Raw genomic sequence first — 16,024 nt, forward strand, 5'->3', positions numbered from 1 at the left:
TGCAGCCCCTGCTCTTTTGGGGCATTATTTTGAGCAATTAGTCATGTCGCAACACCAATCTTTTCCCCAAGGCAAATATATTTTTTGAGTTTCATTTTTCTTCATTGAAATGTGACTAAAATTTTGGGACAAATCAGTCTTGGCATGTGCAAAAGTAATTGAATTGCTATAGAAGTGGCAGTGATAGCTCAAGGTACTGCTGTATCTTCAAAACTTCTTAAATGCGTGTGTTAAAAGTGAGTGTTAGAATTCATATTTAGAGTGAATACATACATAGATATTGATATATGTGGCAAAAGGATTTTTGCATCTACATTTTAACCCTGTACTTTGCAACTATTACTCAGGAGAGTGGATTCTGGAAAAATTTAATTGATTATTCTCAGTATCATCCCTTGCTTCTGAAAAAAAAAAAAAAAAGGTGAAAATGTTATAAATTTTTCTCCATGTGTTAATAAAATTGTTTTGGTTATAAAACACCTGAAGCAGCCCAGGGATAAACCAGAGGTTCTCAGTTAAATCAGCAGAAATCTGTAAGCTCCCCTCTGCTGCAGCTGGAGTGACACAAATGTGTCTCCACCAGACACAATTTCAAACAGTGCCTACAGAACATGAGTGTTTGTTTAACCATAGAATCACATAATTTTTTCTTGCAGTAACTTTTTTCATCTCAGTTTTCTTTTCTACTTTGTTTTGGTTTTTTGGGGTTTTTTTCCCTGGCAAAACGGGAACATTTGTTCTGGAAAAATATTAATTTGTTTTTAGAAACACTTGGGGTTTTTTTGGAAAAGGCACTTGTGTTGGACAGCACATGAGAACAAAGGTTTTAAACCAACTACAGCTAAAAATAGATGCCTTGCTGTGGTAATATGACTGCACCACTGAAAATCAGCAGAGGGAGACATATTTTTGACTATAAGGTACTGCCACAAACCCCATCATGTGCATAGTACTAGTGCTACAGAATTAGTTCACACCTGGCAGGCTCTGTATGTGGTCAGAATAAACTGAAGAAAAAAAAAAAAAAGAAAAAAAATTGTATATAGGCCAGGAAGTCAAACAATTCAATTAAAGTGTGAACAAATACTCTTCTGGAGAACATTTTGGGTTAATACTTGGTGCTGTCAGCTGGAACAAGTGCCCACAGCATTTCCCAAGGACTTATGAATTTTGCTTCTAATGTTCACTATTTAACTAGACATGTGACTGGAAACTCACTTCAAGCCAGAGTGGTGAATATATAAGTAAGCCCAGAATCATTTTACTCACCACTTTCAAGGAAAAAAAAACAAAAAAAGCAATGGTTTAGGAAAAAATCCCACAATGAAATACAATCAAAAATCTCAGTGCTACTCAGTGTACTTATAGGCACATTCTTTGCTGCTATTCTGGCAAAAAGCAACAAAAAAATTACATCAAATATGTGGAAATTCCTTTTCTAATGCCAAAAAACCTCCCACTGAAACTATGGGATTCCTGCTTGATGAGGTGCTACATGTAAAATCCAAGAGTATGGTTTAAAGTTAAAAACTAATATTTCTTGTGCACTCTTTGAGCTAATGATGGGTGTCAAAAAGCTAATGAAGTATAGCAGAGGTAATACCCAGGCAGGCAGGGACTACTGCAAGACATTCCTGACCAGGAATGAAATTCCAACTGTTTTTCTCCTCCTCAGGAAGCTGAAAGTTTTCATACTGGATCCTCTTCATTTAAGAAAAGCAGTAATACAAGACAGAGGTAACACTTTTCTTGTCAGAAAAGTCCTAATGAGCAGCTTGGGAAAAAAAATTACTCTATAAAGAAAGATTAATAACTTCAGCAGCATGTTCCCAAAGACAACACAAAATATTAACCAGCCAGTCTGCACACATCCTCACTTACAGCAGGAAAATATTCTGAAAGACACCAGTGGGCATTTTGTATATTACTGATCAAATTTATCACTTAGTCACTTCAAAAAAACAAGGAAGATTTTAAAAGGCTGTCTGGATTAGCAAGGAATAATCCACTAATTAAACTGAAAATGTGGGGAAAAAAAAAACCCCACTGTAAATTCCATATTAAGAAAGTTACAAACTGGACACATTCAGAAAAGTTTGGTACAGAAAAACACTTTCTTCATAAAAAAAAAAAAAATTAAGTCATATTGCATCACCATGTAAAAGACAGCTCATCTTTTCTGCAGTAGGACTTTCTCCACATGTAAACAAAACCTCTAAAAGGAATTCCTGTTCTTCACAACAGAAGTATGAAAAACTACATTGTACCTATGAATAAAATTCCTTCATTTCTCTCATGAATAAACAAAGACCTATAAGAAAGCTGGAGATGTGTAATCCCTATGTCTCGATTGGAGGCGTCTCCTTGGATACAATGCAAAAACAGCTGGGAATGTGTAGGCATCCTCTGAACAGCATTTAATGTGAGGGCACTGTTCCTTGTATCTATGGAAGTCCAGAAAGGAATGTGGAAAGAGAAATTATTGTTCTATAATAAGTCTTTCTACAGGAAGAGCCAGAAACAGTGGCCTAAAGACCACTTGTTAATTCAGTTTTAGCTTCTTGTGAAAATTTCTAAGTATCAAGTTTCAGCTCTGTTGGATATGGGGCTGGTGGGGTTGGTTTGCTTTTGTTTTTCCTTTGTTTTGAGAAAAGGAGAAGTGCACAAAAAAGCTTGAATTTGTTACAATTACTTGGTTATTATTTTTGCTTTCCTACAAGGCATCGCTACTGTTCCGTTTTAAATACAAATTATATGGGATAGTGTACAACCTATTTTAAAAAGCCTTCCATATCACCAGCTTAAAAAAAAAAAAAAAGACTATTCTAATATAGAAAAACCCCAACTGGTTTAGTTAAACAACAGATCTACCAGTTTGGATTGAACTCAAACGTGTTCTGAAGAAAAATAATCACCTAATTGTACAGTGACCCAGAATCTGCAAAGGGTTATGAAGACATTGTGATACCTACTATCCCCACAACCCCAGCACAGTTCTGCTCTCAATCACCTCATTGGAATTACTGTGGTGTAATTACTCTGGGGAAGATGAAATCAGGATCTGGCCACGTTGCTCAGCCTTTAACACTTCGGTTACTCCAGGCACAGGAAGAACGTGGCACCACCTCTACAGCAAGTTTTATGAGTAATAGAGAGAGTTTGGTCATCCAGGATGTGAAAATTACTCTAGTCAGACCTGCTTCCCTGGGAAATGAAGTTTAGAACATGACAGTTGATAAGGAGACAAGCCCAGCCCTCCATTAAGGAAAAACAAAAAAAAAAAGAAGATTATGCATTTTATACGGTGGGAAATTGTTCCTGCCCATGTGAGGCCGCTTTTGCTGCTGCTTCAAGAACCCACCAGAAATTAATTCAGGTCAGCCTAGCTGCAAGACAGAAGCTTCCCTTACAGTAAACCTTGATTTGAAATAGGTCCTGTAAAGAAACCATGGCTTTCAGTAGAATATGCCCCTCATTTGGGGAAAAAAGAAATGGTGGTTTCAGCACACAAAAGACAAAGAGAGACTTCTGCTGAAGGGGAGGAGACTAACACAATAATTAGCAAAAAAAAGGCATACCAAAAATTCCACCTAGCCATGTGTGTATACCACAAAAATGATATATAATATATAATATATAATATATAATATATAATATATAATATATAATATATAATATATAATATATAATATATAATATATAATATATAAATATATCCATTAATTATATATAAATTAATTTTTTGTGCTCGCTGGCAAATAATCTCTCTGGTTATTTGATATATTAATATATAATATATAAACCAATTAATATAATTATATAAGATAATATATAATATAAATACATATTAATATATAAATATTAATATATTAAAATACATCGTATTGTATATTAGAAATATTAATGCATATTAATATATTAATATATTAATCTATAATGTACAAAATAATTAATATATAATATAAAATAATTAATATATATAACATATAAAATAACCAGAGACATTGCTTGCCAGCGAGCACAAATAAAACACCTTAAAGGAGAACAGTGTGGGTACTGATGAAGAGGTTTGCAAACCTGGATGCTGCAAACTTCCAGGGTGTCCCTTGCAATGCCTGGAAGAGGCACTGGCCACCCCAGCAGCCCCAGGGCCTGGGGCAGGGCCAGCACCTTCCCTCCCAGCACATTCCCACTCTCCCATCAGGAACCACCAAAAACAGGGGCTGAGCAAAGGGTCGTGGTCATTCTCTGAGACTGAAGAGAGAAATAAAAGTATCAAGGGATAAGTGTCAGGAAGAAAAAGGACCTATTGAGGCTAAAGACAATGCTGGCAAGCATAAACACGGGTATAAACTGGCCAAGGAGCACTTCAGGCAAGATATTAGAATCAGGCTTAAACAGAGCCATGAGGATCTTTGACAGCCCTCCAGAAGGAGCTGTGAAGACAAGAAGATTAAATGAATTTTAAGGCAAGGCCTAAGATGGACCTGAAAAGACTCTATTCTGCCTCCTTTGTTCAGGTTTATGACTATGACTCATTACCATCCTGCATTTCATTCAAATTTTGCTTGCCCTCTCACACTGCTAAGACAGAAATATGCATGTCAGAGAATTACATGTTGAAACACAAAGGTTTGTAACCTCTTTTCATAAAAATCCACATCCACAAAGCACAGGCTCCTGCAATTTCACTCTTCAAAGCTGGAGGGGACAAGAAACCAGACAGAGCTGGTGTGAGTCCCAGGGTCCAACAAACACTTTGAAACACATTCACTGAATAAAGACTTTCAAATGTCTCCAAAAAACGCAGGTGTGCAAATTACTCCTGATTCAGACAGGAGTTATGTTTCCAGCATCCCCTCAACCACTGTTAAACAACACCCCCACAAGCATTTTTCAGCTCATAAAAGCTTTATGAGCTGAAAAGTTCCTTCAGGTTTGGTTGGTTGGGGTTTTTTTTAAACTTTTCCCAGCTGCTAATCCATGACCTTCCAGCACCAGCAGCAGCACTAGCAAACATCAGAGCTGTGAGGATACAACAGGGCACGAGGTGGCAAATCCTGAATCCTCATAGAGAAGGACAAAATCCTGTGTCCCAGCTGATGCCATGGGAAGCTCACACTGCAGGGGTGTTTGGCTTCCTCACTCTCATAATTCCAAGGGAAAAGCTCCTGGTTCCACTCCAGTGGATGGAGGTCCCAGGCCCCTTCCATTCTGAAACACGTGTGTGGCCCTTTCTGCAGAATAAAAAGGGATGTTTCCTCGTGTGCAAGGATGTTTTCCTCATTAATTGAAACACCTCCCTGAGATCTGCCCATGGGCTGTCAGAAAAAACAAGTCTTGCTACCCAGATTAATTTGTGCACCTGCCCCATGTTTGCCCACATGGGAGTGCGTGGATTGTTTGTACATTTTCTCAATGAAAACTGCTGTATTCCTACACAAACAAACAGCTTTATCTGTTCAGCTCTATGTTCTTTTTTATCAGTCCGAGAACACGTCCTCCAGAATTCAAACTGAGTTTGACCTTCCACCAGGCCTTCAAATTATTTCTGTTTCCATGCCTTGTTTTGTTTTTTTTTTTAATCTAAAAGTAAACTTCCTTTATGAGAGTTTTCATTGACTGCAAGCATGCATTTTAAAAGCTAAGAGTTAAGTTATTTATCTCTAGAGTAAGAAAAGTCCTCTAGAAGAACCTTCTTCCAGTCTAATTAATAAATGTAAAGTCTTAGAAATTATAATATTTAATATCACCTTCCAGTTACTGTACTACTTTATACTAAGGGGGATGTGTGTGTGAGACGGAAGAATATCCTCGCCCCTTTATTTAACTGAATTTAACTCCACACCTTTCGAGTGCAGCTTCAGCCTGCAGTGATAGTGAAGACAAATATCCCCCTGAAATTCCATACATCCATAACACATTCCATGTATCAACAGCACATTCCAGCCCAAAGACTTCGGAGCTCTTCAGAGAAGTTGGTGCCAGCCTGGTGAGGGTTTGAGGAGGAGGAGGAGGAGGAAGGCACAAGGAGTCCTTCCTGCCTCTCGTCCCATTGTGTTTGGCCACAGGTGAGCTCACCTGAGCCAGGGCTGCTCCCACCACTGCAGGCTCTCTGTCCTGCTTGATGGAAACTGCTAAAAAATACCTCAAAATCTCAAGAATTCACACGTTTAGCCCAGCCTTTCTCTTCCACGTGGAATGTGAAACACTGCTCCTGCCTGACAAAGCCTAATGGCACCTCCATGGAGCACTTAAATATTATTGTGTCCACGCTGTGGATGGCAAATGGAGCTGCAGGGAGCAATATTCAGCTGTGTAATAGCAAGGTTTTTATTGTAATTGAGTGATAGGAAACAAAACATGGTGCTGAATTTCTGCTCAGCCCTGCCTCACTGTTAAACTGTTGCTTCTGGCAAAAGCTGAATAACAAGGAGGTGAAGAATGAGGGGGAAAGAATAATCTCATAAATAGTTCCAGCACTTCTGCAAACAAAAAAAGGAAAATATATTCGTTTATAGACAATGCCATCTATATATAATCTCTCATTATAATTCCTATTTGAAACAGTTATTACTTCAAGGGCTTTGGTAAGCAAGCTGTCCTTTCTTAGGAGGCACTTTTGGACTCTTGAAAATCAGTGAAGGCCTTTTTTTATAAACCTCACAGATTAACTTTATCTAAAAATGCTATAGTGTATTACCTTGAAAACATGCCAAAGGAGGAAAAACCCTTTGTTTTATCGGAGACGTAATGATGTAAACTGTATTCACAGTTTCCAAAGAGCTAAGAATAAAAAGCCAAAAATAAAGTTTATGTAGTTCTTTATGATAGTGGATCAATTCTCAAATAAAGAGTGATAGAATAAGAAGTTAAACTACATCCCACTGAAAGGCATATGTTGGTAAAATTTGCCAAATTCATTCCTCTTCATTACTCCCTATACGGATTTCCTTCAGCACAAAGAAAAGTTTATGGACTAAGAACAATGAGGGGAAACTGGGTCTGACAGGATTTTTCAGATGTTGTCTTTCATTTCTGTAGCAATAAAGTAAATCAATCCAAACCCTCAGAGAGAATAAATCTTTGGCAGTTGTAACTGAGTTTGGGGTCAGTAGGTAGAGGGTGCCTTTAGTCTGTGGATAGCCAAGTGGGGGAATTCCCACTGCCAGGGCCTGAAAACAGAAAATGAAGAAAATTCCTCTCTGAAATTGCACTAGACACATGGTGGGTCTCTCTGTGTTTAAAGAGAGCACAGATAGTGACATATGACAAATTTAATAATATTTCAAGACTATGAACTTTTTTCCTCTCCTCACAGACGAAATAATTCTTAAAGGCAGATTTTTAAGGATTTATAACTTTATATCTGCTTACACACACCCTGACACATGCACATCTGTACCTGGGAAATGCATGCACAGCTTTGAAAGTTTGTGAAGATGAAGAAGACAAACCCTGAAGAAAGTTTGTCCTAAAGACCTCATCACCCAAGGCAGAGTAAGAAAGAGAGCAGCTATGAAAAGCATCTGCACTCTCTGTCATTCAGATAATTGACTTTGAACCAAATCTAATTTAATGAAACACAGTACCCACACTATTCTGGAAAAAAAAAAAAAAAGTGTAAAATGAGGCTCTTCTCAATGTAGATGCAGAGGAATCCTGCATCCACACCCTTCCAAACCATTCTACTTCTTCCCATCACCTGGAACACGCAGCACAACCCACTCCCCTGTAGGAAATAAACTGCAGCATAACTCAAACCCCGAATAGGAAAAGAAAGGTCACTATTGCCTAGTCCAGCTACTCATCATTAAGTCAAATTAAATTAATTTCCATAGGCACAAAAGGACTTAATATGTGGGTTAAGTCTTGTCTTCAGAAATTACCCTTCTGCTCTGACTTACTGCATTGTATCATTGAACAGAGACTCCCAAGGCACTGGTAACATCTAAAGACAAAATAATGATAATATACCGCAGAAACAAAAGTTTCAGAACTATCATTTTCTGAAATAGAAGGCTAAGCTACAATTGCTATAACTTGTGCAGATTTGCACCCTGTAAACATAAAGTAGGATAATAAGCACAATGTGTAAAAAGATACCAAGCCAAGGTATTACATGTCCAAACAGGATATGGCACATCTCAAGGGAAAAACCACTACTGGTTTTTGATTTTTTAATGGAACCCTACCAAGAACAAACCTGAAAAAACCATCCAAAAGACTCCCATAAATTATGAATTCTGCTGGATGAGTTCTTCAGAGGCACGGAGCTTTTGGCCAAGAACCAAAGAGAAAACAGTTTCTGACACAAACATTCAAAAGACATGCATGTAGTTAAGGTATATAAGACCAAAAAAAAAATCCATTTTTTTACTGCGTTCCTTCAAAAAAAATAAAATCATTATTATACAACCATAAGACAATTAAACACCATAAGACATTGAACCTAACAGAAATTCTGTGCTTTGTACTGCTTGTCAGTTCCTTTGTTTTTTGTTTTAAAATAAAATGATTTACCATGACATCTTAAATAATAGTCAGTTGACAGGATTCTTTGATGTAAAACTGCATACCCTTCCACATTTGCATTATGGAGACATATTCATCATTAACCCCAACAGTTCATTGCTACTTTAGAAGTTTCTGTTCTGGATACCCATGGAATTGAAGCTACATACACATGTACAGAACCATCAGCTAAAAAATGTGGCAGAATTAAATATTGCATCAATGTGCACCACATATTCCCTAAGATGGATTTTTAAAAAATTCTATGATATGCTATAAAAAAAAAATTTAAAAAAAAACATTCCTCCAAATCACAGGAGTCAGTAGAGTGCTTTAACCATTTTTTAGCTGACTACACTGTACATGGCATTGTTAATTGCTACAGACCAATGGAATGTTAAAATAATCTAGTGCTTCGTTTAGGACTAGTAATGCATGGAATGGAAGCTGTGAAATTAAAATGCTTGTTTCACAGACAGCTGGAGTTAAATTGGTGACTTGACAACATTAAAAAAAGAAAACTGGACTGTAGCCATCATGACTTTTAAAAAGAAATAAAACAGTTTCATATTCATTCTTACGCAGAAATAATTCTTACCACACAGCAAATTTAAAATACATTTCTGAGGGGCTTTTAACGGACAGAAAAATAGACCTACCAATATTCAGCAAGTGGCTGTCTAGACAAAAGTGGTACTTTGCATCCTTCAGTGATCCAAGAAACATCTCCAGCACATCCTAAAGCACACCTGTTTGACATGACAAACTGTCCACTCTGATGGACTGCAGGTCTAAAGGGCAAAATCTTACCTGTGTCATTGCCTGTGATTTGAATAACATACAATCTTATGTCATTATCAGGGTGTGGAGTGGAAGGAGACACCTCCTGAGGTTGCAAGGCCTCTGTGGCCTCCTTCCCTTGGGGTGGAGCAGTGGGTCGTGCCACCGCCGTGGCAGTGGATGCGGTGAAATATTCCTTATCGATCTCCGGCTCCAGCATCTTTCCTGGCAGATCATCCTCAGCAGTGGCTTTGCTGGGAGACACGGATTCGTCAATTATGATGATGTCATGGCTCGTCACCTCCTCCTCTTCCTCGGGAATGAGGCGTGGAGACTTTGGAGTGACAAAAGGCTTGGTGGCAGATGTAGGCTGAGCTTTGTCTGCAGCACCGAGGGAAGGTGTTGCCATGCTGCTGGGAGTTGTTGCCTTATCTGTTGCAGTAGCTGCAAATACAGCTGGCCTGGTTTCCTCAGGTTCTGTAGTCATTCCTGAGCCTTCTGTAGCCTGGCTTGGAGAAGCTCCCAGAGTCAGGTCAGTAATGCTTTCCACAGTGGGACGCCCTGCTGGCGTCATATGGGAGGGGGGCACGGAATCCCAGCTCACTGCATCATCTTCCTCCCTAGTGGGGGTTCCTGGGCTCTCCTGTGTCTCTGCTTCGGCTCCAGCAGTTATGGGCACCACCTCAGTGACCTCCTCATCCTGGTCAGGGGCAGTTCCAGCTGTTGGAGTCGGCGTGAGGTGCAACCAGGCGCTGGTTTCCTCAGGTGTCAGAACTCCTCCGTGGTCTGTGGATGTCACTGCAGGCACAGGTGCCTCTGTGGTTGGGTACATCTCCTCATAAGCTGAGCCTGTCTCATCCAGCGTCTCCTGAACTGCTGTTTGAGCCCATTCAGATCCTGGTGACATCTCTGGTTCGTGTGTGTGGGCAGATGTCACAGACAGTGTGGCAGTTCTTGGCTCCAAACCTTGGTCCAGTGTGGAGAGCTCTGGGAACACCTTGCTATGTTTTGCGGTTGTTTCTGTTGCTTCTGTATGAAAGACATCATCAAAAGGAGTCTGATCAGTAATTGGCATATCTCTAGTGACCTCACTCTCTACAGTAACTGGAACTAGGGAAGCATCATACTCTTTCTGTGGAGCTGCAGTATCTACCTTGGTCACACCTGTAAATTTAATAGTTCCCTCTGTCCCTGATGTCTCATCTGCTTCACGCTCAGTTACCCCCACAGCTGTGGGCACAGCACTTGGCAATACAGTTACGCTTGGGGAGCTAAAAAACCCTATGGTTGCACTACTTCCTTCCACTGGTATTTTGGATGCTGTGGTCATTTCCAAATCCAAGGAGCTGCTGGTGTGGGATACACTTGCAGTGTCTCTGCTCTGACCAAAATCAGATGATACCACTTCTTCATCCCCTGTGGTCTCTGCTGGCTCCCTGCTTGTCTCAGTAGCTGCTGAAATTGGAGCTCCTGGATGCACTGTGGATTCCACAATGTGCCCTGGAGATGATGTGGGCTCCATTCCAGAGAAGCCATCCTCTGTAGCAAACTCAATCACTCTCCCAGTGTGAGATGACTCTTCTGTCATATATCCCTCCTCTTTATCTGTTGGCAGCCACGTGCCAGAACCTGGAGGGGCCTGTGTGATCCTCTCACTTGCAGAACACCCCTCAGATTCTCCTGCAGTACATGGAAGAATGGCAGCTGTGGGATGAGGGGACTCCTCATCTACTGTCCTCATTTCTGGCTGTTCTGTTTCCTCCTGCTCCTCCAGGACAGCTGATGCTTCTGTCTGCTGAGATGAGGGGATAAGAGACATGGTGCCTTCTCCAAAAACTGGCAGGGCATCAGTGCTTCCTGAGATGGCCTCAGATTCTGTTTGATCAGCAGCGGAAACAGAAAAGGATACAGGTGTTCCAGATGCCACAGTGGGCTGCACATCCCTCAGGTCCTCTCTGCTCCCTTGAGCTGAGCCCTCGCTGTCAAATGCTGTTGCAGAGCTAAATTTAACCCAGGGCGTTGACTCTTTTGCTGCAGAAAACTGTCCAGTGGTTACTGCTTGCTCATCTAGGAGTGTCTCTGATGCAGCAGGCACTTCTGCTCTTGGGTGATGACCAGCAGCCACCCCAGAATCTGTGCCAGACATGCTCTCACTGCCCTCCCTCTCTGCAGACTCAGCAGTGAGCAGAGCTTGAGGGATCACAACAGTCGTGAGTTTCTCGTCAGATTTCGCCTCCAGTGATTTTGTCGTGGGTGCATTTTTGAGGTGGGCACTGTGAGACACTTGCTCTTTTGTCAGTGAATCTGCAGTCCCTGTCCTGGCAGCCTCTCTCCGAGCAGTCTGTAAGAAGCTATATGTAGCTGTCCTCAGAGGGCCCACTTCTATTTGCTCAGTCTGATTATCAGCATCGTGCCTCTGCGCATCTCCCGTCTCAGCATCTTCCCAAAAACCAGTGGAACTCTTAGCTACAGCTGTGCTATCCTGAAAAATTACAGAGGTCAAGAAAGCGTCCTCAATGCTTTCAGACCTACCTTGTTCCTCTGCTTCAGAGTAAGTGTGATCCAGCTCCACGTCTGGGGCCGTGGTGTCTGTTGGCCTGGGTGAGACATCGTACTCAGTCCTGCCCAGCGTGTCACCGGTGAACATTTCGCCGTCGGTGACAGTCTCAGGTAGGAGGGTGGTGAGAGGAATGTTCTCCATGAGCACCTCCATCTCCCTTTTCTCCTCAGCCACCTCAGTAGTGATTTCTGTGTCCTCCTCAGACTCTGGGGTTGTTTCCTCCAAAGAAACCGTTTGGGTGGCAGGCACTTCAGTGAGCAGGGTCTCAGAGATGGGAGGCTCGAGGGGAGCTCCAGCAGGTGACGATCTCACGCTGTCAGTTCTCAGGGATGTCACAGGCTCAATGGTTGTGGGCTCTGTTGTGACTTTTTTAGCTTTAAAAAAAAAAAAAAGACAAAACAAAAAAAAAGATACAGTCAGTACACAAGATACTTTAGTTCGTTAGTTTGAATGTCCCCAACAAAAAATAAATGCCATGCTGAAAAATAAGTGTTTCAAAGGCTTTAGGTAGTTTTTTGGAGCATTGAATGACATGCAATAAAACACTGTAAAGCTGCAGAATGCCTAACTTAAAAGTCAGATGAAGTGAAAAAAATTAGCAATATTCTTCATATTTGTGGTTTATATAATTACCCCTAGAAGTCCTTGTGTTACATGAGTGACCATCAGCCTGCCAGGCACTGATCTGGGGACATAAAGGTTTATTTCAAGATGTCACAAATGAGGAGAGCTGTGGGTTTTCTTCAAAGCTTGATGCAGCATCCAGCTCAGATGTATAAAACAATGTTTTAGCTTATTTTCAGCCCATAATTACAAGCTGCAAAAAGGAATCCTCACTGCAGTGAGAGTGCTCAAGGAGCAGGATCCAGCATGCCACTAGAAAATTCTCCTGCCTTTAAATTATGCTGGGAGAAATTTACTGTGGGGGAAGGTGAGAATGTTGAACCGTAAGATCAGAAACTTAATGCTACTAAAATGATGTTGATCTTTTGAAAACACTTCAAAGATGCACATCTGAAACTCCTCCACAGACAGAAATGCCTCCATGGGAGTGCTGAGCATGCAAAGGCAAAGTGCTGAACCCTCTGGATGATGGAAAAGGTGAGGGAGTTGCTATCCTAGATGAACAGAAGGCACAAGAAAAGGTCATTCCAGTGAACCAAATTGTGGTGTTTTAAACAGCCTGGTGGCCTTGATGCTTTTCTACTCCTTTTAGCCCACATTTCCATGCCATCTGAGGAGGAAATGTGTGCTAACACTACAAGGTGTGTCAGCAGATTTCAAATTCCTGGAAAAAGTGAGTGCTCAGAAAATAGTTTTTCCTCAGGAAAAGCCCAGGTTGGAACTATCTTCCCTTCTGCCAGTTTTCCCAGGTCAGTAATCTTCAGAAGGGCAATAGGAGCAGATAGGTGGAAGATGTGAATGTCTTAAACTAATGCTGTTTACTGCTAAGTGACTGAGAGTCAAAAGCCTTATAAGATGCAAATAAAGAGAAAAATACAGCTTTTAAATCACACTAAGCATATGAAGAATGCATTACACAGGCTGTGCTTATGAGAACTCACTGTTTATCAGACAGACATGACTACACCTAGAACTTCTTGCAAAATAAAATCTTGCTTAGCATGCAATAGATCAAATAAGTCTCTTCCCCTTGCAGACAGAAATCAAAACAGTTACATTATTTTACAATTTATTCTCGAGCATAAGCAACATACATGCAAAAAAACAGGTTTTTTTCAAATGCCCATGGCTAATTAGGTGCCCCTTTGATAGCTGGAGATATGAATTCTTCATGTGCCACTCAGGGTGACACAAATATTTGTTCAGTTTCACACACTCAGCTTTGAAAATGCCACCTTTGCAAAAGGCCAGGACTGGTCAGAGGGTGACTGCTCAAAATTTCTAGAAGAACATGTAGAATTACAGAGTAGGGAAATGAGGTTAAAGGGTTGATATTTCAGCTTTCCTGAATGAGAAGTGAAAGCGAAAAGGAAATTGTGAGGGCAAGAAAATATGACGTCGCCATGTTTAGAAGTGGTGGTGTTCTTTGCCAACAGAAAAAAAAAGCAGCAGATTCCTTTCCCTACCACAAATTTAAATTTTTTGTGGTTTTACAAAGAAGATTTAGCTACATATTCTATATATATAAATGTTTTTTACTTATTTATTTTAAGTTAAAATGTTTTTTCCTCCCCTCTCTGCTTGCATGGGTCTGGTTTAAATTTCACAATTTTTGCTTCACATCTTGGGAAATGAAGGATGCACACAAGTGGCATGTGCTGCTGAGTGGTAGCCGTTAAATCTCCACCAAAGTATTCATCATTTTCCTCAACAGCAATTTTTACTTTTTTTTTTTTTAATGGCAAAATGGAAAGAAGGCAGCAAAGTCTCAATCTCTCCCTTCTAATCACAGGATCAGTTTCCTTAATGTGGATGGAATTGGTTTTGCAGCCAACACAAACACTCACTCAGGCTTCAGCTGCCACACTTGGAGTGACCATCAGGATCACCCTCTGCACAAATATTAAAATGTTAATAACCTCTAACAGAACTAGACAAAAATGAGGGCAGTGTAGATAATGTTTTTTTAAATCTCTGGAAAAAAAAGGTAAGTTTATTTCATCGCTGCTGGGAAATTGTGTACACTTACTCACAACCACTTACGCAGCTTCCAGATTTCCAAGAAATGCTTGGAAGTCCCAAGAGTTCAGATATTTATGCCTGGGATGCAGATATTTATTATTCATGACTTATTATCTGCTAATGACTTGACAAAATAGGTACACATTTATTATGCCAACCTGAAAAAACACCAAGCATATTTGGTTTGCTTATATTAATAACTGAACCAATAAATATTACCTTTATAGAGTGTTATAAGTAGAGCCCATATTTTTTAAGAGTTTATCAATAAACAGCCAGATTTTCTCCCATGGAAATTGTGTGCAATTCAGTTCTGGATAAAATCAACTGGAGTGACCCTAAAGTCACTTTATCTAAACAATTACACGCAAGTTTTTTCACTCGCATCATTCAGGAGTGCAAACTTATTTGAGTGGCTAAAAAAAAACACCCTGACAGTGCTTCTTCAATGGGAAATATATCCATGTTAATTTTTTTTTCTGTGTGAAAAGAAAAAAAAGGAATAAACAAAGGGAAGGTCGTTTTTTTAGTAGACAACTCCAGTTTGAGCTGTCCTCCACTCCACCCAGATGTTTTGCATTACTGTACTCCTTGCATCATGCGTGCAATATGCTATCTCCTTTGTCCTCCTTCTGGTTCAAGACATGAGGCAGATTTTCCTAATAAAGTGCATGAACATATTAGCAGCAAGAAAGCAAATTATCTCACCAACAGCTGCTCATATCAAAGACTGTCTATTTTTTGTTTGTTTGTTTGTTTTAATCTATTCCTATTACATTGAACAACATGCATGGCTGATTTTGTGATTTTGGAAGGGCTGTATGACTTTGCAGAGATGTTATATGTTTTCACTCCCTATTTATTTATTTTATGCTTTTACTGTACAGCATTTTCTTCTTCTTCTTTTCCACCATGACTTAAACAAGGATTCAAAATTATGGAGCAATATTGAAACTTACTATTTTTTCAAGGAAATCAAACTGCACAACTTCAGACATGGTTTAACTTTGCAATTACCAGATAAGAATTTTAGTAAATTCTGTACTGTTTAATTTGGTACTAGTATTAGTGGACTTTATGTAGGAGAAATGCTTATTTTAAAAATTATATATATTATAATTTGTGCCCATGGTTTTTCAACATTACCAGATCTACCCATGTACCTAACTTGAACTACTTGAACAATTTTTCTGCACTCAGAAATATTGTATATTTGTTTACAATATTATTATCTGTTTATTTAGGTAAGTACCTAAGAACCTGGAAGGACATAGACCCTATAGACATCGACCCAATTGTTTTGAGTCATTGCTAACAGCCAAAACAACAAAAATTTGCTTTAAGTTGGAACAAAAGCTGGAAATAGTGAATTCTTTCTGTGAATTACAGCCAAAATAAATTATTAAAAAACATAAATAATGTTGAGACACTCAAAATTAATGCTTGAAATCTTTGAGCCTGATTTAAGCACAATGCCAATGCAGAGAACTGCCTTGCTTCATTTTTGCACATTTTTTTAATGTT

General features: G+C 39.7%; 1 protein-coding gene across 5 annotated transcripts in view; it reads right to left on the minus strand.

The window, feature by feature from the left end:
* The window catches only part of VCAN (versican), a 99,852-nt gene that overhangs the window by 42,665 nt on the left and 41,163 nt on the right, over positions 1-16,024 (minus strand). For 2 of the 5 annotated variants that reach the window (XM_064735293.1, XM_064735291.1), the window contains exons 7-8: positions 11,827-12,228; positions 9,325-10,323 (exon numbers count right to left, since the gene is read on the minus strand). In XM_064735293.1, the coding sequence (XP_064591363.1) occupies positions 9,325-10,323; positions 11,827-12,228 (1,401 nt within the window). Of the gene's footprint in view, positions 1-9,324; positions 12,229-16,024 lie in introns of all 5 variants that reach the window. The other 3 variants (XM_064735289.1, XM_064735290.1, XM_064735292.1) reach the window with 2 other exon arrangements.

The sequence above is a fragment of the Zonotrichia leucophrys genome, chromosome Z (assembly GCF_028769735.1).
Source record: "Zonotrichia leucophrys gambelii isolate GWCS_2022_RI chromosome Z, RI_Zleu_2.0, whole genome shotgun sequence".
NCBI lineage: Eukaryota > Metazoa > Chordata > Aves > Passeriformes > Passerellidae > Zonotrichia > Zonotrichia leucophrys.